The sequence below is a fragment of the Nanorana parkeri genome, unplaced genomic scaffold (assembly GCF_000935625.1).
Source record: "Nanorana parkeri isolate BGI_ZX_2015 unplaced genomic scaffold, ASM93562v1 scaffold587, whole genome shotgun sequence".
Taxonomy (NCBI): Eukaryota; Metazoa; Chordata; class Amphibia; order Anura; family Dicroglossidae; genus Nanorana; species Nanorana parkeri.
Genome location: NW_017306855.1, coordinates 600548 through 626450, shown reverse-complemented (window position 1 = coordinate 626450; position 25903 = coordinate 600548). Strand labels below are relative to the sequence as shown.

The 25903-nt window shown below is 40.0% G+C and overlaps 1 protein-coding gene across 8 annotated transcripts in view; it reads right to left on the bottom strand.

The window, feature by feature from the left end:
* PTPRT (protein tyrosine phosphatase, receptor type T) overlaps positions 1-25903 on the bottom strand; it is a 301471-nt gene that overhangs the window by 36911 nt on the left and 238657 nt on the right. For 7 of the 8 annotated variants that reach the window (XM_018562607.1, XM_018562609.1, XM_018562610.1 and 4 more), the window contains 3 exons: positions 25043-25120; positions 24708-24743; positions 23142-23329 (listed from right to left, as the gene is read on the bottom strand). In XM_018562607.1, coding sequence (XP_018418109.1) covers positions 23142-23329; positions 24708-24743; positions 25043-25120 — 302 coding nt within the window. The remainder of the gene's footprint in view (positions 1-23141; positions 23330-24707; positions 24744-25042; positions 25121-25903) is intronic. The other variant, XM_018562613.1, reaches the window with a different exon arrangement.

Genomic DNA, 25903 nt, shown 5'->3' with positions numbered 1-25903 from the left:
TCTAATACTCAAAGTGTGTCCAATCAGATAAGGGGGATATTCTCAGTTATTTAGCATTTATGATGGCTTCAAATAGTTCTAAAATTATGCAAATCACTTTATCTGCGATTAGCTGGAGGCTGCAGCTATTTCAAAGACTTGTGATCGCATAAATCCTTAGAGGAATACAGCAAGCAACTGAGCTGCCAAAGAAGATGTCAACAATAAAATGGCGTCTTAATCTTAGGGAGACCAGTAAAAAAAAAAAAAAAAGTGATGGATATGAAGCTCAGGCAACCGAACATGACCTGGCATGATAGCCAATGCTGTATGAAGACTCTTGTTACTCTTCTTTCAAAGACTAGCTGGATACTCTGTTTTCTTTGATCACAGAAGGGTCTTTTTATACCAAAAGCTTTAGACTACTTGTTAAGAGAATATATTGTTGGATAGTTACATAAAATAGTCCATCAAGCTCAAGCTGCTTTTCCATCTTCTAAATGCAGCTAAAGACAATGTGGTTTCATGATAATATGTTTGCTGGAAGAATCGCATGATTGTCTCAAATGCATTGACATTTTCTAACATATGAGCATGCCTGGGCTATGATAGCTTTGAACTAAAGAGATACACAACAGAGCTAGGAGTACTCTATGATGTTTACAAGCCCATGCCAAAGCATTAAAGCTTGATTCCAATTTGGCTCCCCCTTGTTTTTTGCCCTTGCATCCTTTAATTTTTTTTTAGAAATGAACCAGAAAAGCTACCCGCAAGGATCACTTAATTTCTTTAAGAAGACTAAGCGTTGTCATGGAGCCTGTTTTTATCATAAATTATTTTATATTATGTTTGTAAAACTTGTACAATGAAGCCTTCTTAAAACAGAAGGTATTCATCTGCCTCATTCTATCACATAACCCAAAAATAAGAGAATTACGCCTCATTTCAGCACAGTAGGCGGAGCCATGAAAATCATTGCTTTATACCCCATTGGCCAGGTTATAGTGCAAATAGAGCCTTTTGGCTATCGTCAATGCAGTATATGGAAACCATGACTTCTATGGAGTAGGGTTTGGGACCCAACTGGACAGTGTAACCATAACAACTATAATGAGAAGGGACTAACATGACATCATGTGTCATCTTCCTTCTGTTCCTTCTCCAGCAGTACGTGAATGCTGAATGCTGCAGAGAATGACGTGGCACCATTCCCTGCAGAATTCTCCTGTGAGCCCAGAGTAACCTGATGACGTATGCACAGAAGGCAGGTCCTTGATATTCTCGGCTCACTGGAAGTGGGTTGGATGATGCTGGGTATTTTTTAATCCGGAGGAGAAGGAGCAGTGTTCAACCACAGATTGGTGAATTTGCATTGGACAGCAGCAAGAGAATGTGACTATTGCAGAGAGAGATACTTTTTTTTAATTTTAAAATGTTTTGCTAATTTACTTAATTTTAGTCTACACTGCAGCTGGGCCTAAGAGGTTCCCTGCTTCTTTGCTTTTCGATCCCTTTAGTGTCAGAGTCATACAGTATTTGCTTTTATAGCAATTTTAGAGTCATTGGGGTTGATTTACTAACCTTATAAACACACCACGAACATGTATACACCTCTGTAGTGTGTTCCCTCCCAGCATGATCTATGGGTGGAATCTAAACACCTTTGTAGTGTGAACACACCCACCAGGTGTGTTGTGCAAAGCCTTGCATGAATTCCAAGGTGATGGTGTGTAAATTAGCTCTATGTTATGTTGCTTGTGTTAATGAATGCAGGAATGTAAATGCATGAGCTAACCATTTTTGTCTAAACTGTGAAGCAGCATTTTATATGCATCATGTGCATGATTTTTCCATATATGGCATTAGTGGAAATATGCTTTTAGAGACTTTTTGGTTGATAAATACGTTTTGCGGTGTGAAAATCACACGCACCTGGTGTGTGCGTGTGTTTAGGTTAGTAAATCACCCCCATTGTCTTACTACGGTATGCACAGAGCTCCAATATATTCAACTGTATTTGCTAAACGCTATTGATACCTGCATAAACGACTATGTATTTAGACAGTACTTGGCCCCATAGCAAGTGAATGGTGACACCAGATGAAGCAAGACCCCTTAGCAGGCGCATTGTTTCACCAGACAGGGCTGCAACCTGTAGCAAGTGCATTGTGACACCAGACAGAGCTGGACTCTCTACCAGGTGCATTGTGACACCAGACAGGGCTGAACTCCATACCAGGCGCACTGCATCACCAGACAGGGCAGCAAGTGTATAATGATGCCCAACAGGGCTGGGCCCTATAGCAGGCATACGGTGATGGCAGGCAGTTCTGGGCCCAAAAGAGGGTGCATGGTTTGGTGTGGCTATAGTTCTGCCCTGACACTATAGTTTAAATTCACAGAAGCCTAATGCAGGCATGTCAAAATGGTGTTTTCTGGACCGCACGTGGCCCTCCGTTAATCCTTTGTGGACACTTTTTCTGGCCCTGGAGTTTTTTGAAGCCTAGACGCCCAGACCAAGTTTAGCAGTGTTTGTGTCAGTTAACTTGACAAATACTCATTGACTAAATGTTCGGATTGACAGCGAGTCTTAGAACTAGTAACACACATAGTTGGCCATTACTAATTCTATGCTGCGGCCTTATTTAGCAATCTCATGGCAAGGGGAATTTTACAAGCGGATTTTCAAAATCCTACTGCGCTTATGAAGGGGTTAAACTGTTCTGGAATTGGCTACTTAGGCCCAAGTTCTGCACCCTGGAATTTAGGTCACATGCTCCCTCATACCCAGTAGTACTGGGTATTTCCAAGGGCTTTAACAAATAAAGGGATAAGGGAAGCATAAATAAATGAAGGGGTTGGGAATGTTAAGAGAACCTGTCACTTTGCCCTGAATAGATAAAATGGCAGGTTCCTTTTAGGCAGAGTTATTAATCATTTCCTCTGACATGCAAATGATCACTAGTGGAAGCAATGATGAACCTGTATATAAAATACAATAATCAAAAATGGAGCTAAGAGAATGTAAAAGATGTTGCAAATATTATGATACTGAATCAAAATGTGTCCTTAACGAGAATACATTATTGCTTGCCTTTAAATAGAAATGTGCCCACTTATGGCCACCAGCTTAGCCTTTTCATCAGCAACATATTTGCTTTGACATTTCCATTCGGCTGTTCTTACTTTATAAGGTTTGTAAGTGTCGCAAGTTCTCCAGCCTTATCAGTTTTATTAAGAATCTCCGCAGTTTATGTGTTCAGTGAACACTGTGTCAGCCGATAGCACAACAATACGGTGAGCTGGATATATCATGTTGCTATACTTATAGCCTTAGTTGAACATTCCCCATATGGCCTTCATGTCTACTCTCATTTATTTTACAGCCGTCTTTTTTTTATTTTTTTTATCTGCGCTGTTCTATTGAAATTAGCACTTGCTATCCTAGAAATTCAAATTTATTTACATTATTGATTTTTACTTATCTGCTCCTTTTTATTAGAGTAAACATTGCATTTAGTCCTGCTTTGTTGACACTTGAACTAATCTGCACTTGTTTTATTGAAAATCACATTAATTTAAGCTACGTTAATGGAATGAGCTCTTATCAGGTTCTTTCTCTTACAACACGCATTTGTTTAGCTTTTCCAGTCTGTTTCACAGAAAGCAATAAACGCACACTGCTGCCATCAAGTTGCAATCCCCTGATGTCTGTCCGTAGCTTGCTATCAAGTGCCGGCATAGGCAGTTGAGGATATGCCTGCCGTACCAGGAGTGCACGATATGAAATGGCCAATGTATTCCATCAACTGCCACTTAGGCTGAGGTCATATCTCTCACCTTTGCCACTTAAAAAGGAACTTTACCCATATCATTGAAATGGTAACAAATATGTTTAGTAATGACAATCTACAAACAAATACTTATAGATAATTGCCGGCTTTGTATTCTTCGCATACCTTATCGAAAAAACGATAAAAAAAAAAAGGCAGGCAGGTCCCCTATAGGGAATGCACTCTTTGGACATACATCTTCGGCCTCCATTGGACAAGAATAAAGGCTTTCGACCATCAGGGATCTGGTGAGTGCATTCCCTATAGGGGACCTGCCTGCCTTTTTTTTTCTATCGTTTTTTCGTTGGACACTTCATAATATTGGACATTTCTTTTGATTTTGATTTTTATTCTCATTCTTCTGGGCTTTTTTTGTTTTGAAGATCGGAGAGCTTTAAGAACTTTGGGTGCATTTTTTATATTATAAGTGCATACTTCTACTTATTTTCGAAAGAAAACAACACAGACTGTTTTATATTGTGATATTTTTATTTTTCACATATATGACACATGTTTATTTATTTATTTAATATTTTTTTCACAATAATATTTTTTTCACATATATGACACATGTTCTTTGAAGATTTTTGTTTATTTATTTAATAAGGTTCATGTATGACACGCCTTTTATGACACCTGCTGACACATTTTATAACGTACTATAAGTTTTTACACAAATATTTATTATATATACACTGTTTCACGATTGCTTGACACGGAGGTGACACCATATGATCCCTACCGTTATCTAATTTCCTGAAGGGCATTTAGCGCTGTACACTTCATTACACCATTATTCTGTAGGCTTTTAGCCTGAGTTCAGCAGCGTTTTTCCTTTTTGGTTTTAGAAATTTTAGCTCCGGGGTCATATTAATATCTATTTTAAATTTTAATCCATCTTAATTTAGTTTTACTATTTCCGTTAGCGCAAGTTAGTTTGGTTCACCAAATTAATATATCTCCCTTTACTTCCTGGAACTCTGGCACAAGAGTCTAGGACATGTAACCATGCAAATCATTTCAGGCAGGAAAATGGCTTTCCCTGAGATCTTGTGAACTAACAGATGAGATTTCCCAGCAATGCAGTGCTGATGTAACCTTCCCAGGATGCAATGCTTGGGCACATTACATCATTAATGCCCAAGTGGAAAAATAATGACTGTAAGTAAAATGTTTGTTTAACTAATGGATATAAGATGATTTCATATCAGCATGCAGAGCTGCATGCTGAGGTAATATTTAGTGAAAGAGGGTGAAGGTTCGCTTTAAGTTGGCAAAACATGGATAACATTTTGTCCATTTCCTGATGAATTGGCTAAAATTCTATCCAACTCCACCCTTGATTTTTTTTATTTGGGTGCCAAACAGAAAATTGTTTGCCAAACAGTGACTGCCGCCAACCAATAATTTTCTAAAAATTCCCAAAATGTTGCTTCCTTGCAATATGGCAGGCAAGAGATGTTCAGTATGCTGCCGATGCATGGACCTCCCCCAAAATGTAATTTCCTACTTATGTGATTGGCTCAATGCTTTTCCTATAAGTCTATCCTAAGATAGAAATGACATTTCAAGCACCCCCTGCATTTATGATGTGATACTGATATACAGGTGAAACTCGAATAATTAGAATATCGTGCAAAAGTAATTGCAGTAATTGCTGCAAAAGGGACCCAAACCAAATACTGAGTACATATGCATGCTTGTACTTTTCAGAGGTCCGATATTGTTCTATGTACAATCCTTGTTTTATTGATTGCATGTAATAATCTACTTTTTTGAGGTTGTGGATTTGGGGTTCTTGGGGTTTTCATGAGCTGTAAGCCATAATCATCACAATTATGACAAAGCACGGCTTGAATTATCTTGCTTTGCATGTAATGAGTCTATCTCATATATTAGTTTCATCTTTTAAGTTGCATTAGTGAAATAAATGGACTTTGCACGATATTCTAATTATTCGAGTTTCACCTGTACATATAGGAAATATAAAGGGATGCAAAAGCTGCAGTTCTTCTCAATGTACCAGAAGGTGTTAAAGAAGACCTTCAGAAATGTAAAGAACTTACCCTTGCAGTGGGGCTACCCCTGCACTGCAAGGCTTAAGTGCTCATTTTGTCTAGGGGGCTCAAAGCAGATATACTTAACTGATCCTCGGTGTTGCAGCTGATTCCCGTGAATTGTTCAAAAATTTGAGTCATGGGTGGCCCTGTTGGCCCTATCTGGCTCTAGAAAAAGCGAAGGAGCTGAGCGTAAAATTGTCATCTGAATAGTGATTGAATCCAGTCGGCTGCAGGCACTGTTCATATGTGCGGCTGATTAAATACCATAGGGGGCAGAAAAGTTTCCTCCATCCACCTATTAATGCATGAATGGGGGAATCAAGTGTTTTTCTCTGGTTCAGCTGTGAAAAAGATGAATGTGTATGGCTGGTTTAAAAAGGAACTGAAGCCTAAAATGTTTGTTTTGTTTAGTTTTGGATAGGGTAAGGGAGGGTTACAAGTCATGTAAGATTTATTTTTTGTCATCTGTGTCCAATTGGGGAGATTTTTCTTCACTTCTTGTCTGATAGCCACAACAGGAAGTGAGGGAAATCCCTGGTGGTCACCAAGGTCACGAGAACTGTCCCCATTGGAAGATTTCATTCCTATCTATGCCTGTTCTAATGACCACCCAAAATTTTGAATTTTCTTTCACTTTTAGTGTGTGGAGTCACCAAACTCTCCCTAACGGGGACACAGACAGCAATACAAACATGAGAGCTGTTCTAATCCCTCTCCACTATCCAAAACCAAAAAAGTTTGGGATTTATTCGCACTTTAACAATTTAGTCTGGAAAAGAATATGGTGAAGCAAGTAGCTGTTTCTTTGGAACAGAGGAAGGTGTATATCTAAAAAATAAATTTACCAAAATTCTTCCAATGTACATAGTTTACCTATAGAGGATTTTTTTCTGGGGTTAAACTGAAAGAATTAGGAGGATATTTCCTTTTCTCCAGTTTTATTCAATACCCCCAATGAGAGATGACAAATGTAAAGCACACTTCACACTGAAATGGGATCCACTCATCTCTCTGGTTTATTATCTGCAGGCGGCCGCAGTAAAGACATCCATACGCAGGGTCAATTTGACAAATAATTCTGCAGCAATCAAAGCACAATCTGACTGGGTATACAGGGGAAATGTGTAAGTGCACAAACTGAGCATTAACTGAAGTGCAAACATACAAAGATATGAGCATGAAATGATATTATGAATTAGGTGGTCACGGACCTTAGAAATATGATTGTCTGATCCAGCCAATCTGTGAGCTTCTGCAGAACTGTCAGGCCAGAGCTCTTGGAGGAAAAGGTGAAAGCCAGGTTTAAGAGCCTTGTCCATTTATTATTGCCTTTCTGAGATGAACTGATGCTGGAGGGGTCTGCAGGATCCTACCACCTCAATTTACATAAGAATGAATGCCCATGTATTTGTTTATTCCCAAAACTGGACCTAAAAACATCTTTGGACAATCAGACCATACCTGCAAACTAGTGTCTCTTAGCCAGCTGTAAGGCCTCAGTAGATGATGTAAATCTTGGCAGGCTCAAATTTCAAGCCATGGCTAGTCCTGTAAGCACCACCTGGCTAATATAAAAATTGACTAAGCCAAGTGGGGAATAATCGGCCCAACAGTAACTGCATCCTATCAGATGCAGTCACTGTTCAGCCCCGCCCACCGCCATGGGTGCCACAGCTGCCTGAATACAATAGCCAATGGTGGATATATCTCTATCCTCACTTGTTAGCATGGATGGACTGATTTTACTTTTGTTTAGCCTGCAAAATTGAGCTGTGTATAGTCACCTTTAGACTGTAGGTCCAAAAATAGATATTGTTTAAAGTTGGGATGCACCGATACCAATACTAGCATCAGTACTGATACCGAGTTTCCTGGCCAGGAAGCCGGGCGCCATGTAATGACTCGCTGCCCAGCTTCCTGATTGGTTGGGAAGATGACCAATCAGGAGGCCAGGCGCCAAGTCATTACCCACCCACCTGGGAACGAAGGAGCATGGAGACGGCTTCCCTGCTAATCGGGAAGCCGGGTGGCGAGTCATTACATGCCGCCCGGCTTCCCGGCTATTCAGGAAGCTGTGCGGCAAGTGATTACACTCAGCCCGGGTTCCTTAATGGGATTTTCGGTATCGTTATTCAGTATCGGCGCATACTAGTTTAAAGTCTAGCCAGAACATTTACAACAGGAAGTTAGAGGAAATTTCTCCAAAGTAAGGAACATTCCCCTTTAAGACAGTTATTACTGTAACGGGTGTCCCATCTGAAGATTCAGCTGTCTTCTGCTGTTTTTGCCTCCTGTTCTGGCAACAACTGTAACATTTTGGATTTCCCATCACCTTGGTCATCAGGACAAATAAAGAGGGTGAATTTTAACACAGGCAGCAAAACCTTTTCTACTCTATTCAAAACTATTAAAAAAAAAGCAATACATATACTTCAAAATGTAACTCAACTTTTGTTGAGAAAAAGTCAATGCCCTCCAGGTGTTTAATGCACAGTACAAGGATTTTAACAAATGTTGTTGCAGATTCTGACCTCATTCTGTTCTGAAGAAATAGTTGTTTGTTTCATCATGTCCTTTCTAAACTGATCCCTGAATGGGAGGGTCTAGATTTATTATAATCAGCTGGTTGACTTCCTGTGTTGTAATGAGCAAAGGTGCAGTGTCGGCATCCCTTTAGGAGTAATTAACCCTTAGGGATTTACCAAAAATGAAATTCCTTTTGCAAAAAATGCCTAAAATGTTCCTTGTATCTTATGGGTCTATTCACAAAAGGGTGAAGAGTTTGGAGAAGGCAGGAGAAGTGAACAATCTAGGACAACATAGCTGAACTGGAAAGTGATCTGAATTGGAGAATTTTTCCAAATTTTGGCCTAGATTGTTCACTTCTCCTGTCTTCTCCAAACTCTTCACCCTTTTGTGAATAGACCTGTCGACTTCTGGGAAAATCAGTCAGCCAATCTCAGAGGTAGGAAGTGACTTTTCAGGGGGTGTTTTGTACACCTCCTGGTCACCATATTGTATAGTACCTTTTTGAGTTGTAGAAAATTACAATTTTAAACAGAAAGATACTTTTTTTAAAATAACATTAAATTAGAAATGGCGTGCACCGCAATTATACTGTATATGCTGTATAACATTTTTCTTTTTTTTTTAAAGTGGCAGTTGCATTCTATTTACATCTGAAAAATAAAATTGCCTGGAGCAGGGAAGGCAATGTCTCTTTTACTACTGTCTGTGTTCCCATTTGGGAGATTGTCATCACTCAATGTTTTAGTGAGAACAGAGAAGGTGAAAGGGATCTGAACTGATTTCAGCAGGGGGTGGGGGGAGTTCAATCAGTCTTCAGGGCCAGATATCCTAAAAGACAGCAGAAACAGCTCACAGGCTTCTCTCCAGCATACACTGCGATCTACACTAATGATGTCATCACTCTCTACTGTCAGGAAGCTTGCAGAGTTAGATGGACAGCACAATACCATGTAAAAGAGCCTGACAGGCTTATTGTAGTCAAGAGTGAGTAGGGATGAGGCACTGGAGTACAAACCTTCTCAAGTCAAATAGGAGCAATATGTGGGCCTGATAGCTTGGTTCCAGAATGAGAAATCCACACGAATGAAGATTAAAAAACAAAAACGTTTATTGGCTTCACAAATGCCACAGCCAACACATCTGTGAAGCTTCTCATTCATCCAGGGCATGGTATATCTGTAAAAAATAAGTCAAGACAACTGGACTTGCTACATTTTTCTTGAAGCGTTTCACTGGTCATCTGACCAGCTTTCTCAATTCAGGATGACTTGTACATTCTCATATTGTAGTATTCCCAGAGCATTTTTGTACAAGTGATTCTGAATTGAGAAAGTTGGTTGGATGACCAGTGAAACGTCTTCAAGAAAAATACAGCAAGTCCAGTTGCCTTGACCTATTTTTTCAGACACAGCCAACATGTTTCAGGTTTCAGGAATCCCCCTTCATCAGGGCTTAAGCAATGATCAACACTATACTCACAATCCTATTTCGCAGGTTGGATCAGAAATTCTTGGTGTAAAAAGATCTTTACCAGCAGTTCAGCATTTGTACAACCGTAGGCTTCTTGCATTGGCCCTCACTCTCATATTAGGATGCTAATGTGAAGCAAAATTAGGGTACTTGTACTAGTTTTTTGTTAAAATACATACAATTTTTCTAGATAGATTTAGATGTGCTTCCTATCTCCCTGAAGTTCAGTTATATAACTAGTAGAGTTTTTTTCATCATACGATGTGCAGGGTGATAAGGAATCTCAAACACCACAAAGAGCAGACCCGAGACGGGGCCCTCGCCGTTCTTTATTACATTCATGATTTCTGACACAGAAACAGAATGTCACCGATCTTCTTGTAGCCTTGGCCGCACAGAATTCACGACATATATTTAAGGCCCAGTAATAAAGATGTCTGCACGCTGTGTGAACGCCACAAACACAGCATAAGCAATCAAGGTTTTCTAAGCCCGGTTTCCTTGACAACAAATAGAATTCGGGCAGCGAATAAATGCAGCTGAAGCCTCTGAATCGTCTCTGAATGTAAGCAAAGAAACGCGCGGTTTTGTGATGAAATCCCCCCCCCCCCCCCTCCATTAATTCCCTCAATATCTCCAAATAGAAGCTCTGGTGAGAGGACCAACTGATGCATATTTATAAAGTTATTCTGTAATGCCGAGTTACCGGGGGAAGAAAGCTGCGGGAAGAAGACAAGAAAAGGGGGGTGACGGGGATGAAAGAAAGAAGGGACTGAGAAATAAGAAAAGGAAGAAGAGAGGTGATATGAGAGGTGTGAAGAGATGCTCGTGAAACAGGTACAATGGCTGTGTAGGGCAAGATTGATGATTTCGTAACCCATAGCAACCAATCATTTGTACCCTATCATCAGTATAATGTAGCTAGACCTAAATGCTGGTTGGTTGAAATGCTGGTGATAAGAGTATGAAATAAATGATTGTGATACAGAAATACGAAAAGACGGGTGAACAAGAGATGGACAACATGCAATCACCCATAAGAGCCAATAATATTTTATCTATCTGTAGGTGAGCCTGAAAGCATGCCAAACAATCTTTTGGGAGTCCACAAATGGCAAAAGATAAGAAAAGGCAGCCAACATGTTAAACAACCAACCTCCCCTTCATAAGGGATGGCCGACTTCGGTCCTCCAGCTGTGCTTTAACCACAAATCCCAACATGCCTCTGCCTCTGGGAGTCATACCTGTAGCTGCCAGGCTTGCAATGCCTCATGGGACTTATAGTTCCACAACAGCTGGGGGGCCTGATTTGCCAACCCCTGGCTTAAAGTGTATTTCCACTTTTGAAGCCAAATTGGGATAACACCCATACTAATAATTTATATTTGTTCCATTTGCTTATTCACACTGAATAATTTAAAATAAATATTTAAAAATTGCTGCTTACATTTTTAAGTGCTTTATTCTTGCTTACAAAATCCTGTTTAGCTTCCTATCTATGTAATGTTAGGGAAGGGACTGTGGGGAGTTATTTTAACTCTAGTTAACCCTGACTGTACTGTGCTGGCAGATTTAATTGTAAACTAGATCTGAACATTATGAGGAGGCCTTTGTGCAGATTCCAGGCTGTGCTGAGCAGTTTAAAAGTAAAAGTAGAGGGATAAATTGAGGGTCAGACTGAGCTTCCTCTCATTACCATGCAATGCTTCTAAGTCTCTAACCCTTTGTTAGGACAGACAGAAGGGGATGTATCACAACTGGAGCAGACTGAATCTGGAGCTGTTGTACATGGCAAGCAATTAGCTTCTCTCTTCAGTTTGTTCAGTTAAGCTTTGAAAATGAAAGAGAGACGCTGATTGGTTACTATCGGTCCATCCCTAGTCTTTCTTTGGGGACAGCCAGAGTTTCCTGTCACTTGGCAATCGAGAGAGAAGCTGCAATGGCTGCTACTTTCACATGAGTGGTCTGATCAGGTCCACTTGTCAGTTTTTCAGCTGGACCTGATCGGACACTCTATGGAAGTCTATGGGCAGCCGGGTTTAAATGGTCTGTTTACAACCGTTTAGCTCCAGCTCCGGCTCGGTCCAGAAAAACAGAAGGATCATTGAACGGTTTTGACGGACCATAGGTAATCTGATATAAATGGACACATGTCCTTTACATCAGATTCCTCATAGACTTGAATGGGGTCCGACACGTTCAGTTTTTTCCTCCATCACAAGATGGAGGAAAAAACTGTACGGACACGGATTTTACAGCGGTGACATCCAATCCATGCCGCTCTGATCAGGAGAGGATCTCTTAACGGATCCTCTTCGGATCGGCCAGTGTGAAAGGGGCCTAAAAGGTAAGAACTATATTCAGTTTGTCGCTCTGCTTTTACTTTTAAACTGCGCAGCTTAGCCTGGAATCTACACAAAGGCCATTGCCAAAGATACAGCTAAAAGGTAAGAAATACATTTTTAGAAATTAGTTTAATGTACTGTATGCTGTATGAATAGGAGCACCTAACACACATATAGAGGAATAAATACATATATATATATATATATATATATATATATATATATACAGGGCTTGCAAAATTTTATATATATATATATAAATATGTAACTCATAGTAATAGTATAAATAAAAAGTAATTGAAAAATAATACACATCCAATCAGGTTTAACCTTTGCTTGTATTATTTCTTTTGTATTTCATACACAATTTGTAGATATCTGTGGTATAACTGTGTGCTTCCTGAAGAAATATACAGTATGTGAGATGATCAGGGCCCAACAGATGACATTTCAACAGAATTAGTAAAATAGTAGATTCAGCTGTGTGTGGGTAGTTGACTAGTGTGAGAGAGCTTTTTATTAACATTCACTGACAGATACGCAAATGTTTCAGATTATGAGACCTGTGATTAACTGTGAAAAATGCATCCTCGAGGAGAGAAGTAGTTTCCTACTTTCAGTACTCACTTTCTGTCTAAGAATCCTATACAACAATACTGCCAAATACATCTGGTGAGTTTCCTTTACCCTAAAATGGCTGCAAATGCCGAAGGGCAGCCTAGGCTACATACATTGTTCAATACAATATATAATACAACTCAATTTTTCCAAACCAGGGTTAGGCAACCTCGGCACTCCGGCTGTGATGAAACAACAATCCCACCATGCCTCTACCTCTGGGAGTCATGTCTGTAGTTGTCAGGGTTTTGCAAGGCTTCTTGGGACTTGTTGTACTACAACAGCTGGAGTGCAGAGATTGCGTACCCCTGCTCTAAACTAACCTTGTTGGTATGTTAAGTATGCCCCACACGGCTCCTGTGAATTAGCTGAAACTTGAGCCATGGGTAGCCCTGCCAAAACCACCCGGCTCGCCAAACTATGACTGAAGTATTGAAAGAATCCAGCAGAAAAAAAGTCAGCTACACATTGACTGCAGCCAATCAGCTTCCGTCACTGTTCGAATGTTCTGACAGCCACAGGTTCCGGCTGTCACGTAACAGGAGGATTGAACTGAACACAGCTTTATATGATTTACTAAGCTAAGTGAACATTCATTTTTCAAAGAGAACAGCCTCTACACTATTAGTAGATCAACACCACTGGTTTCCATGTCACCCCTAAACCTTAAAATAACCTGGCCACCACAGGGCTACTTCTACACTCAATGCAAAGAAGATGCTATACTGTATACTTACCTTTCTAGTGTTGAAGACTCAGCATTTTGCTGCTCCTGGGCCACTGCATGTATTCAACAATCCAATATGTGTAGAATACTTGCTCCTCCCACTACATGCTGTGGTTCCTCCCATCACTACAGACCGCATGAACCGGCCAGGAGGAACCACAGTGTGCGGTTGAAGTAGTAGGCATTAGGTAGGCTAGCTGAAGTATCAAATATCTACAGTGGCCGGGGAGCAGCTTGATATATATTTTAACCTTAACCTAACCCCTAACAATAACCCTGATCCTCAAGAGAAAAACATACTAGCAACAAATACTGTTGTGCCTGCATTAAAATCTGCATTCCAAAATAAAAAACATGGATTCTGAACTTAAGAATCCAATATGAAATATGGAAAAGAAACTAAACAAAATGAAGATTTGCTATGCTGTAGGGAACATCTACTATAGAATCCTGTGCCAAGAAAATACCCCCCCTCCCACACACACCATTACACCACCACCACCACCAGCAGCCTGAAACTTTGATGCAAGGCAGGATGTATCCATGCTTTCATAAAGTTAACACCAATGTCTGACCCTACCATTCAAATGTCACAGCAGAAATTTAGACACATCAGACCAGACGTTTTTCCAATCTTCTGTCGTCCAATTTTGGTGAGCCCTTACAAATAGTAGCCTCAGTTTCCTATTCTTAGCTGACAGGAGTGGCACCCGGTGTGGTCTTCTGCTGCTGTAACCCATCTGCTTCAAGGTTGGACATGCTGTGCGTTCAAAAATTCTCTTCTGTATACCTCGGTTGCAACAAGTGGCTATTTGAGTTACTGTTGCCTTTCTATCAGCTTGAACCAGTCTGGCCATGCCTCTGATCTCTGGCATCAAAAAGACATTTTCACCCAGAGAACTTCTGCTCACTGGATATTTTCTCTTTTTCAGACAATTTTCTGTCAACTCTAGAGATGGCTGTGTGTGAAAATCCCAGCAGATCTGAAATACTAAAACCAGCCTATCTGGCACTAACAACCATGCCACATTCAAAGTCACTTAAATCACCTTCCTTCTACATTCTGAAGCTTGATTTAAACTTCAGCAGATCATCTTGACCACGTCTACATGTCTAGATGCATTGATTTTCTGCCCTGTAATTGGCTGATTAGATATTTGTGCGGATGAGCACTTGAACAGTTGCGCTTAATGAAGTGCCCAGTGAGTGTATATCTGTACTGTGAGATCTAAGGCACTGCTGCCTTTGACTGCTAGCCTCAGGAAATCTAGAGTAAGATTTGATGAGGTCATTACTGTGCTGCTCTCTGTGCTCTTTGCGGGAGACTTTATGATGAGGAAGCAAAGCCCTGCCTCTGCAAAGATGGCCGCTTCCGCACAGTGCAGAACAAGGCATGGTAATTCAGTAATAGAGAAAGATCAGCTGCAGGAAGACCACAGGCAATACTGATGACTAGTCCTTTGCCCTCTGCCTGCTTTTCTTCAGTTCAGTTCCTCCTTAAATGTTAACGAGCAGCTTTTCGCACGTTATACTTTAGGCTGGCTAGTCTTTTAAGAGGGGGCTGGATGGTGGGGAGGGAAGTCAGAACACATTGATAAGTTGGAAGATGGAGACAATAAAAGTATGCACAGAAAAGCGGTTCTCAAGAACTGTAATTGCAGAGAAAACAAGTATTTGAGAGTTACAGACACACTGCCAGCAGAGGAGGAAAGGCAAAAGAATATTTCTAAAGACATCACAGGTATTAAAGGGAGAAAAAAAATACACAAAGCCAAATTACAATGAAGAAATAGAACAAAGGGACAAAACGAGGAACATGACGGCTTTCGAGGAGAACTTCAGACAGAAAATAATTAAGGAAAGTGAGGCGCATTGTTTAGTTTACAAGATGACACAGCCAAACCTAAGGTGAATTTGCCTCCCTCCGCTGCTTGTCACCTTATGGATTTCATAAAACAAATACACGATTTTTAATATGGCTTAGGGGTTCATTTTCATATTTTTACATTTCTCTCTATGCTAGAGGATTTTTTTCCTTTTCTTAAAGAAACATTGCTCAATCAGGCATTTCATGTCGTACAATGAGCAACCGTCGCCTGGTGCGCTTTCCAGAGGCCCCCGTCTTTTTTTTCTTGGCATTATTTCTTATGCGCTTACTACGGCGTGTCCTTTGAGAAACAGCGTTAATGCAAACAAGCACAAAAATACGGCACAAGTAGAACTCTTTGCCTTTGATATAACTCGATCCGAGTGAGGAACGGGAGTAAGAGGCAACAAAACACAAGTGGCATGGGGAATTGAAATTAGAGACACAGTACTGAATGCAGAAATAGAGATGTAATGAAGAGAGAAGAAAAAAAAATCACAAACAATAGACAAAGAGCAGAGAAACGGGCTGAGCCGCCGCCAAGATTTTCAATGATTCTCTCCGCTAAGCACAATAGGCTATTTTGCTCATCAGCTGCTATTATGTGGATAGGGTACAGGTGCGGGAACGAGCCAGAGAAGTGTGAAAGGGTTGGCACCTCCCTGTTTGCATTTATTTCAGCAGGCGGTATACAGAAGAAGAAGTCCTGGCCCCACCAAACATAGCACTGTGTTGTTGATTTAGAAAAATAGGAAACAAATACAATTCAGACTATTGACCATGGCAACCAGTGATGTCGAAGCCTGTCCTTTTCTCACTTTTGGCCTATGAGAACCGCGGCACAGAGGTTAATAGTAGGGATGGAAGATCTCATTTGACGAAAGGTTGGAATAATTGGGTTGGTTTGGACAAAAGGCAACTTGAAGTGTGCTGTATGTAAACCCGAATAGATCCCTTTATAATGGTGCAAGCTTGCTTCCTTGTTCAGGATAAATATTTACTAATTACCTGTCATCCTGCCAGTTTGTGCTCTACAGGCTTCCTGTTATAAGGTGACAATGATAACTACCAGCTCCCAATGCAGTAATAGTGTTGTCACCCTTGTGTAAACTCCTGCTAGGAAACTGCAGACAGCCGCGCTGATGCACTGCATGCCTGATAGCTTTCCCATTGTTGGTCTAGGACCAAGCCCCCTATACCACCCATCACTCAAAACACTTTGTTAGTACAATGAAGAAGGGTAAGAACCTGTCAGGTTTGTATTAATAGCATTTGGCATCCTATCCAGCACTGTCGCCTACAGTCAGTATAGAAGGTTGCACGACAAACGGTCCTCTGTATGTATTTAAATTAAGAATATAGCCAGCACTCTTTTAAACACTATAACTCATTCCCTCCAGCTGTGGTGCAACTGCAAATCTCATTAGGCATTGCAAGATTTTGAAAGCCACAGCCATGACTCCCAGGGGAAGATGGTACCATTTGTAGTTTCAATACAGCGGGGGGGCTGGAGTTTGCTACCCTGCTATGGGTCTATTTGTAACTCTTCCACCCAGCAATGTGATGGGCAAATGCCGTTCGCATGGCATTCCTGCCTCTACATGGAGCATAGGAATTTCCAATGCTCCTCAGCTCCATCTAGTAGCAGGAATGCCAGCATATGGCTGGGAGGAAGAGTTATAAATAACTCCCTATGCATTAAAAACAGAGTTTTTAGTTATTAATCTATTTGCACAACTATGTATTGCTGACAGTTTTTCCAATGAAAATTCCCCTTCACTCTCTGTCTCAATGGTATTGGTATCTTGACAGGAAGTAAGAGGTAATCTCCTAGGTGGAGATCTAGATAACAATAAAAGCTTCAGAGAAGTTTTAACCCTCCTTCCACTCTTCACCCAAACCTAAAAAAAAACAATTTGCATTGGGAAAATTAAATCTGATTGGTTTTCATAAGCAGCAACTTCTCTTTCTTTTTCTACATCTCACTAGCAGGACTCTGTGTAATAAATATGCGTTTCTTCACATATTCCTGCACCAGGAAACCTCGGTGCCGTATGGGGATCAAAACTAATTACTAATGTTTTTGAATGTTAATCAGTACAAGTACCTGATTTCATAATTATATTTTGATAAGAACAATTATATTTTTCATTTGTACATGTTGCTGATGTAATTAGAAAGGAAGCAGATTATTCAGTGATAGCTGAACATTGGCTCACACTGCTGACCTATTGATTTACTGTAACCACATAGTGTTTATCAATTTAGATAATATGATTGAATACAGATCTGAAACCACTGTGTATGTACGGTTTAAACATGCATAATTGCATCAGCCAATTCTACTTATTTATAGAGTGAAGAGCGTCTTTGAGGTAGCTTTGTTTATTTCATTTAGTGTTCTTTCTGGGTTTTTTGGTATTGGATTTTATTCAATAGTTATTTGTGTACCGTTGCCTTGCAATTTTTTATTTTCCTTTTTTTTTTTACTGTGTATTTATTCTCTTAAAAAAAATAAGGCTAATGAGGGACAATTTGTTGGCACAAAAACAGGTCCAGGATAGTTGAAAGGAGCATCTGTAACCCTTAGGAACAATTTAAAGTGCTTTGCACTCTCAAAAGCCACTCAAAACAACTTTAATTTCACCTTCCCCACTGACCCCAAAGCATTTTGCCCAAATTTTACTACAATTTGCCAATTTTTGCTGAAATTTTGAGGAAATTAAAATTCAATTTCGCTCATCCCTACTCAAAATAATATGATTTTGGAAAGCTGGCCCTGATAATGATTGGTCATTAGGGTAATAAAAGCATTTATGATGAAAGATATTAGCCCTTTCCTGCACTAACCCTAGATATTAGGGTTTTAGAGTAAAAGGGGAAATGTGTCGAGAACAAAGAGAGACAAGAAAACAGTTTTGTATCGCACAGCCATGCATAGGTTAATCCGCACTCTAAGCTTTTCTACACAAGCTCTCTCCCTAGGGCATGCTCTAATTGCCCTCAATAGCCCAAATGGAGAGGAGATGGGCTCTTATTGAGCTGATTGGGGACAGTCGCCGCTCCCAGCTGTGTTACTGGGTTAATAATTGCTCAAAGCTACTAGTGAAATGCTCACGGTTAACGGAGAACAACCTCTGAACACAGAGAGGGAATAGAGAGGTAATAAATAGAGGTGCTTGGGAATTAGCACTTGTATGGACAGTCTCCAGGCCAGGAAAGGCTTTTAGTTTTATCTGACTGGGCAACAAAGTAATATGTGACATAATGTAATTCATACCAACCAATCAGACGTGATGTTTCACTTCTGACTATAATAAACATGGGTACTGTAGACTACATTGTAATTGCTATTTACATTAATTATAGGGTTGTTTGCGGCTAAGAGGTTGTGCACACCTGACCCTCACACCTTGATAAGCTTGTATTGACATCTCATTTCAAACACATGGGCATTAATGTGTGGTTGGTCTGCCTGTGTGGCCACAATAGCCAATATTATTCTGGGAGGGCTTCACAGGGTTTTGGAGCGAGTCTGTGGAATTTTGTGCTCAGTCATCCAAAAGAGCATTTGTAGGGTCGGGTACTGATGTTGGATGAGAAGATTTGGCTAACAATCATCATGCTAATTCATCCCAAAGGCATTCAGTGGGGTTAAGGCCAAGGGTCTGTGAAGGTCACTTTAGTTCCTCCACACTAAACTCATTAAATCAAATCTTTATGAAGCTGGCTTTGTGACAGGAGCCCAGTTATGCTGGAACAGAAAAGAGCTTTCCCAAATGTTGCCACAAATTGGAAGCACACATTTGTCTAAAATATAGCATCAACAGTACCCTCAACACATCTAAAAAAGGGACTTCGAGGGGTGTTTACCTACTGTTGGCTATATAATAGGTGTGATGGTTGGGTGTCTACAAACTTTTGACCATACAGTTTGTTTATACAAATTGAGTAATAACCAGGCATACATAAATTTCTACTGACTGCCACACTGTACACTGTTTAAAATTGTACAATGTTATGTGACCCAACGTGTAGAGATTTCTGTACAACTCAAATTTTGTGGAGTGCCTAACTGGAATGTATTTGAGCAGCTTTAGAATTGTAGATAAGCTGTTCCCCGGCATACAAAGGGTTCTTTCCTGTTAGGGCAGTCAGAAGTGGGAATTCTCTTTCTGTAGTCACCAGTATAAGTGAATTTAAATGTTAATTGGATGCCTTTCTTACTAATAACGGCATCTTCTGCTCATGAGAGGAATGATTGATCTTGGGAATTAAAGAGCATTTCCAGGCATTAACAAACCAATCAGAGAGCAACTAATGCCATTCAGCACACACTGCAACTCTGCTAAAACCAGAATGTTCACTCAATATAGCTTAATTGGAATTTTTGTAAGGCTTTCCACCCTGAATCATATGAGCACCTCACAGGTTCCCTGGATATGTACTTCCTGGAGCGTGTGCTGCATAACTTTCTTTCTCCCAGCTTCTCTGCTTCCTGTATTACCAGTGACATGAAAACTTTCAAGGCAGGTTTCAGGACAGGCTCACACCATTTTCCGGACCAGATCTTGACCAGATCTGGAACGCAGTACATTCCGTTTTGCCGCATTTTTGCCACGATTTTGCCGTGCTTTGATATTTTACATTTTGTTTAGTTTAAAATGGTCTTTCATGGTCTTACAGATGCATTCCGGTGCATTCCAGTGCGTTTGTATTTGTTCCAGTACATTCCAGACTGGACAAAATAAGACAAGAAGTATTTTTCTGGTCTGGAATGGACCACATTGGTGTGAACACAGACCAGAAATAGCATAGGGATACATTAGGATTAATTTTGGTTCCGGAAACAATCTGGTCTGGTCTGGATATGATCCGGACATGGTGTGAATGGGCCCTAAATGTGTTTGGAGGCTCCAAGAAACATATTAGTACTGTCACGCTAATTTTTTTTTACACTATATAGCCAAATGTTTCTGGATACCCCTCCAAATGATTGAGTTCAAGTGTTTCTAGTAAGGGCTACAGATGACCTAGTAAAAGGGTACAGTTAATGCTACAGCATACAAAGACATTTCAAACAACTGTGCACTTCCAACTTTGTGGTAACAGTTTGGGGAAGGCCCTTTTCTGGTCCAGCATGACCGTGCCCCTGTGCACAAAGCCAGCTCCATTACGACATGGTTTGATCGTAAAGCCAGGACTTCTCATTCAATATTAGTAACTGACCTTACCAAATGCTCTTTTGGCTGAATGGGCACACATTTCCACAGAAACCCTCCAAAATCTTGTGAATGGCCTTCCTAGTAGAGTGAAGACTATCATAACCACAAAGGAGGAAGATAACTCATTGCTCATTGTTTTAGAAAACGATGTCCAACAAGCTCATCAGGTGTTATGGTCAGGTGTTCACAAGTGTTTGGCCATATAATGTATTTTAGTCTTTTTGTATTTAAGAAATGTCAGTTTCAGTGGGTGTGTTTGAGAACAGACACATAACCGCACTTTGGAAGCATTAGGGCAGGGGTAGCCAAACTCCGGCCCTCCAGCTGTGGTGAAACTACAAATCCCATGATGCATCTCTCTGGGAGTCATGTCTGTGGCTGTGAGAATCTTGCAATGCCTCATAGGATTTGTAGTTCCACCACAGCTGGAGGGCCAGAGTTTGGCTACCCCTGCATTAGGGCATCTGAATACAAATGCAATTAAACCTTTGCTGGGCTTTTGTCTTGTCATCTTCTGCATTATTAATGCAGTGCTAGAATAGTTTTAAATTGATGAGTTATAATCTTTTTTCCAGCTAAGTAGTTCTTCTTACTAGATTACATTGTCGTATTAAATACAGGGTTTAGCAAGTTAAACAGGCTGGCCACAGTTTTTTAATTTGTCAAAATGAACTCTAGGTAGATAAAAATAAGAATACATTAATTCTGACTAGTTCCTAAAGCAGCAGGAGTTAAAGAGTGATTGTTTTAGATTTATTATTGTGGAACAAAACAAGGCAATTATTTGAAGTAGGTTCTCAGAATTGTGTGCTATATTGTATTATTAAAGACAGTACACAGTTGATGAATGAAGAATGTGTAGCAGGCTGAATAGAGAAATCGTGGAAAAAATGTTTGAAGTAATATAATAGAAGTAGTTATTGTAGAGATTCCTGTAGGGCAATGCAGGTAGAAGGAGACATTTATGTAGTGCAGCTGGGTGGAGCTTGAAGATATTGGGAAAAGAACTCTCTAAGCTTCCAATAGCTGCCAATAAACCTTTCCTATTATAATGAAGAAACTGACTAGTTAATATAGTCAACACAAACAGTTATCCTCTAAAGAAAACATTTGATCATAATTTAAAAAGAAGAAACTAACACTTAGTAAAGTGAAGTGATCACTTGTAGGTAACTGGATTGCCAGGTCAGATTACCACAGAGCATCCAACACCTGCTTTCCTGATCCAGAGCCTTTCGGTATCCTGCAGCCTTCCTAACCAAGAGTAAGTGGGTATGGGCAGCCTCTCAATTTTTGTACAGTAGAGTGCTCTAGGATCTAGTGGACCAGAGATGCTTTATGGCAAATATAACCAAATGAGTAGCCTACCTGGCTCCTAGTAGAGCATTCTAGGAGCTAGTAGAGCATTCTAGGACCAGAGATGCTTCATTACAAATATAACCAAATGTGTAGTCCACCTGGATTCTAGTAGAGCACTCTAGGAATCCATAGACTAAAGATGCTTATGGCAAATCTGACCAAATGTGTACCCCAACTGGATCCCAGTAGAGCACTCTAGTATCCAGTGGACGAGAGATGCTTTATGGCAAATCTGACCAAACGTGTAGCCCACCTGAATCCTAGTATAGCACTCTAGGATCCAGTGGACCAGAGATGCTTTATGGCAAATCTGACCAAATGTGTAACCCACCTGGAGCTAGCTGATATACTATGCAACTGTTAGTTTCTATTTTTTATGATAGGTGCATTTTTGCTTTATTACACTGTCAATCATGCTCCATGGTACTCCTCTTTCTTCCCACCCACTCTCCATGCCTCCACTCCCTTCAGTCCAAATGAAGACTCCAATCTAATCTGTACCACTAATCTGTAATCTGAGGCACATTTATCCCCCCCCCCCCCCACCCCCAATTCATTTTATGGGCAAAGGGGAGGATGCAGTGTGGATGCCAGTAGGAACTGAGGGAGAAACATAATATAAATAGTTGACAGAGAAGGTAAAAACAGGCCCATTATCATATTTTTTTGTTTTCATTCCCCCAGTATTTATTTATTTAGCATCTTATAGGGCACAGAAAACCATACATATCAATCATATAGAATTAAAATGACTGGTGAAAGGAACAGCAGCAGGTGCAGCTAGTGTGGTTCAATTACCCTGTAGTCATAAGTTAGCATAAATGACCATTCTGTATCAGTGCACATCAAATTGCAATAAATTGCAATAATACATGTTATAATACATTTATTTCACTGCTGACTCTGAAAGCCCATACATATAAGACATGAATATTTCCTACAGGGTTCAATGGACCATACACAGTGGACCACTTCAGATCTATTCACCCTCTGCTGAATGCCTTGTATGCCTTGCCACTTCTGTTCTTCAGCATTGTTATCTGCCTACACAAAGTTGCACATATCTTAGCCACCCTGTTGTTAAATGGACCAACAAATGAAAAAAAAAAAGTGTCAAAGTGCAACCCACCTCATACTCTTCTTTAAATCCATACCCTTGTCCCCTCTTCATCTGAGTTATGTGCTGTAGAAGGTCTGCTACACGGATGGCTGGTTGAAGCTGCCCACGTGGATATGCCATCTCCAGTGGCTCACATGTCCGATATGGGTGAGTCTGTATGGTCAGCGTGGGCTGATTCAGCTCTACATGGCTGCTGTCTGTGAGAGACAATAATTAGGGATAAGCAGAAATTTTAATGTGATAATAATAAGAACATTTTTTTTTGTTTTGATATATTTTGTTATTTGAGTTTTTTCAACAATAAGGAAAAAATAGCAACCTGAAAAATTAAAGAGACAGTACCCAGTGCATGGTTGTGTATACTGTCTCTTTAATTTTTCAGGTTGCTATTATTGTTCCATTTTTTTTCTTATTGTTTAAAAACCTCAAACAACAACAAAATACTGCAAAACCAAAAAAACCTGTAAATACATTTTTTGTATTACATCTGTGTGATAATGACCACTGATGTTGCATAATGTAATTACCAAAATCAGTTAAAATGTATAAATTAATTTTAAATTAGAAAATGTATTTAAACTTTTTGGCTGTTCAGCTGTTTGGCTTATTGGCTTTGGAGGCTCCTGGGTCACACTATAAAAAGATCTTATATATAGATGAGTTGAGATCAAATTGTAGCAGGCTAGTCACAGCATAGCAGTGAAATGGCTCAGCCTCGTGCACCACCAGTTGACATCTAGTGGTAAAAATTAAACTCTTCATATATAATATATTTTATAATACTTAATCCCGAACACATTAGAAATAAAAATATATACAAAAGTACTATAAATTCCTTTTAAAAAATCTTAGGACCGCTCATGTCTCAATACCCACTGCTCAGGCCCTCAAGCTGACTCTGGGAAGCTCTCCAGTGTGGTTTTTGCTCTCATCACTCCCCAGAAACAACCCAGACTATAACCCAGATATCTGGTAAAATTAAAGTCAAAATGCCAATTCTGAGTTCACTTTAATAGAGACCCCTGTCTCTTGGAGTCCAGTGGAAAAACTATATATGAGCTACATGATATCATCCACCACATACTAAATAATAAATATTATAACCCAAGCTTCACATCTGTATGAATTTGTGCCCATTCAGCCAAAAGAACATTTGTGAAGTCGGGTACTGATGTTGGATGAGAAAACTTAGTTGGCAGTCAGCTTTCCAGCTCATACAAAAGGATGAGTAGGCATGAAGTCAAAGCTCTCTGCAGGCCACTCAAATTCCTCCACACCAAATCAATCAAACCATGTCTTTATGGAGCTGACTGTGCATAGGGGCAAATTCATGCTGGAACAGAAAAGGTCTTCCCCGAAAATTGAAGCTCAATGTCTTTGTATGCTGTACCATTAAAAGTACACCTCCACATAGTATAGTATTGACCATATAGTAGGTGTGATGGTCAGATGTCCAAAAACATATACTGCATCCATCCATCAACCACTGCATTGAGGGCACCCAAAAAGTAGTCACGTACTAAATACTCAGCTCATTACTGACTTGTTATTTAAGAGTAAGCACTTTTTATTTACCTAGAAGGGTCGAAGAAGGGACGGTGTCAGATGAAACTGATGACCGGACGGGTCCCAAGGATTATACAAGGATATGGAAGTAGAGGAAAGAATAAAAAAGAAAAACAAAATGAGGTGCTGGTTGTCTAGACACATTCTACTCAATAAAGATCCTGTCACTTCACAGTTCACTGACAGATACAGTGAATTAATGTTAGACGCTAAAACTACTCATTGTAAATTCCATTCTCTCATTAACATACAACTCACAATTTTACCATATGGCAGACAAATTCCTAATGACAACCTTGCTGACTTGCAATGACATCTAGGTTTCGTTTGAGCAGAAGCCCTACCTGAGTAGCAGGAATTGAGCAAGGATTTGCCCTGCAGGTTTTTGCTTTGTACAGAGAAGGAGCAGGGAGAGGAAGTGCCTGCAGGAAAACAGGTTAGAGGTCAGCCTACATGAGGAAGACCCAGACATCCCTACAAATGATTTCACCTCATTTAAAGCCTATGGATAAATGGGCCAATTAATGGTGTCCATTCAGTGAAATATCTTTGGTGTGTCATACCACAAGCTGTTGCAGAGGGTTACATTTCAGGCTATGTATCAAAGTGTTGGCCCGGTGGAAAGAAATACCATTGCAAGCCATTGGGTAATTACATCATTATGCTTCTCTCTGCTTCTCTATCTACTCTCTTGAATCTGAAAAGTTGATCATGTGTGTTGGTAGACTTCCCTTGAATCTCAATAAAGTGTATTTAACCTTTTTGGATAAAGTGGGAAATGGATATAATCCTGTTACATTTTTATATCATCCCATTGAGGAGCTTTTCCTTAACTTCCTGTCCAGTAGACACAACAGGAAGTGAAAAAGATATCTCTCCAAAGTGAGGGGATACTTTTTAGATACTTTTCAGTGGAATAAGTGTTCCCTTTGGAAGACCCCCCCCCATACTTGTTCCAGTGACAACTGTAAAATTTAGGAGTTTTCCTTTATACACCCTCAGGGACAATGGTCACCAAAACAAATAGAGAGGGTAAATCCCATAATTCGGGAAATATTATTATTATTATTATTGTATGGGATTTATATAGCGCCAACAGTTTGCGCAGAGCTTTACAATATAAGGAAGACATTACAATCACAATACAATTCAAGACAAGATGGTAAAGAGGGCCCTGCCCGTGAGGGCTTACAATCTAAAAAGCC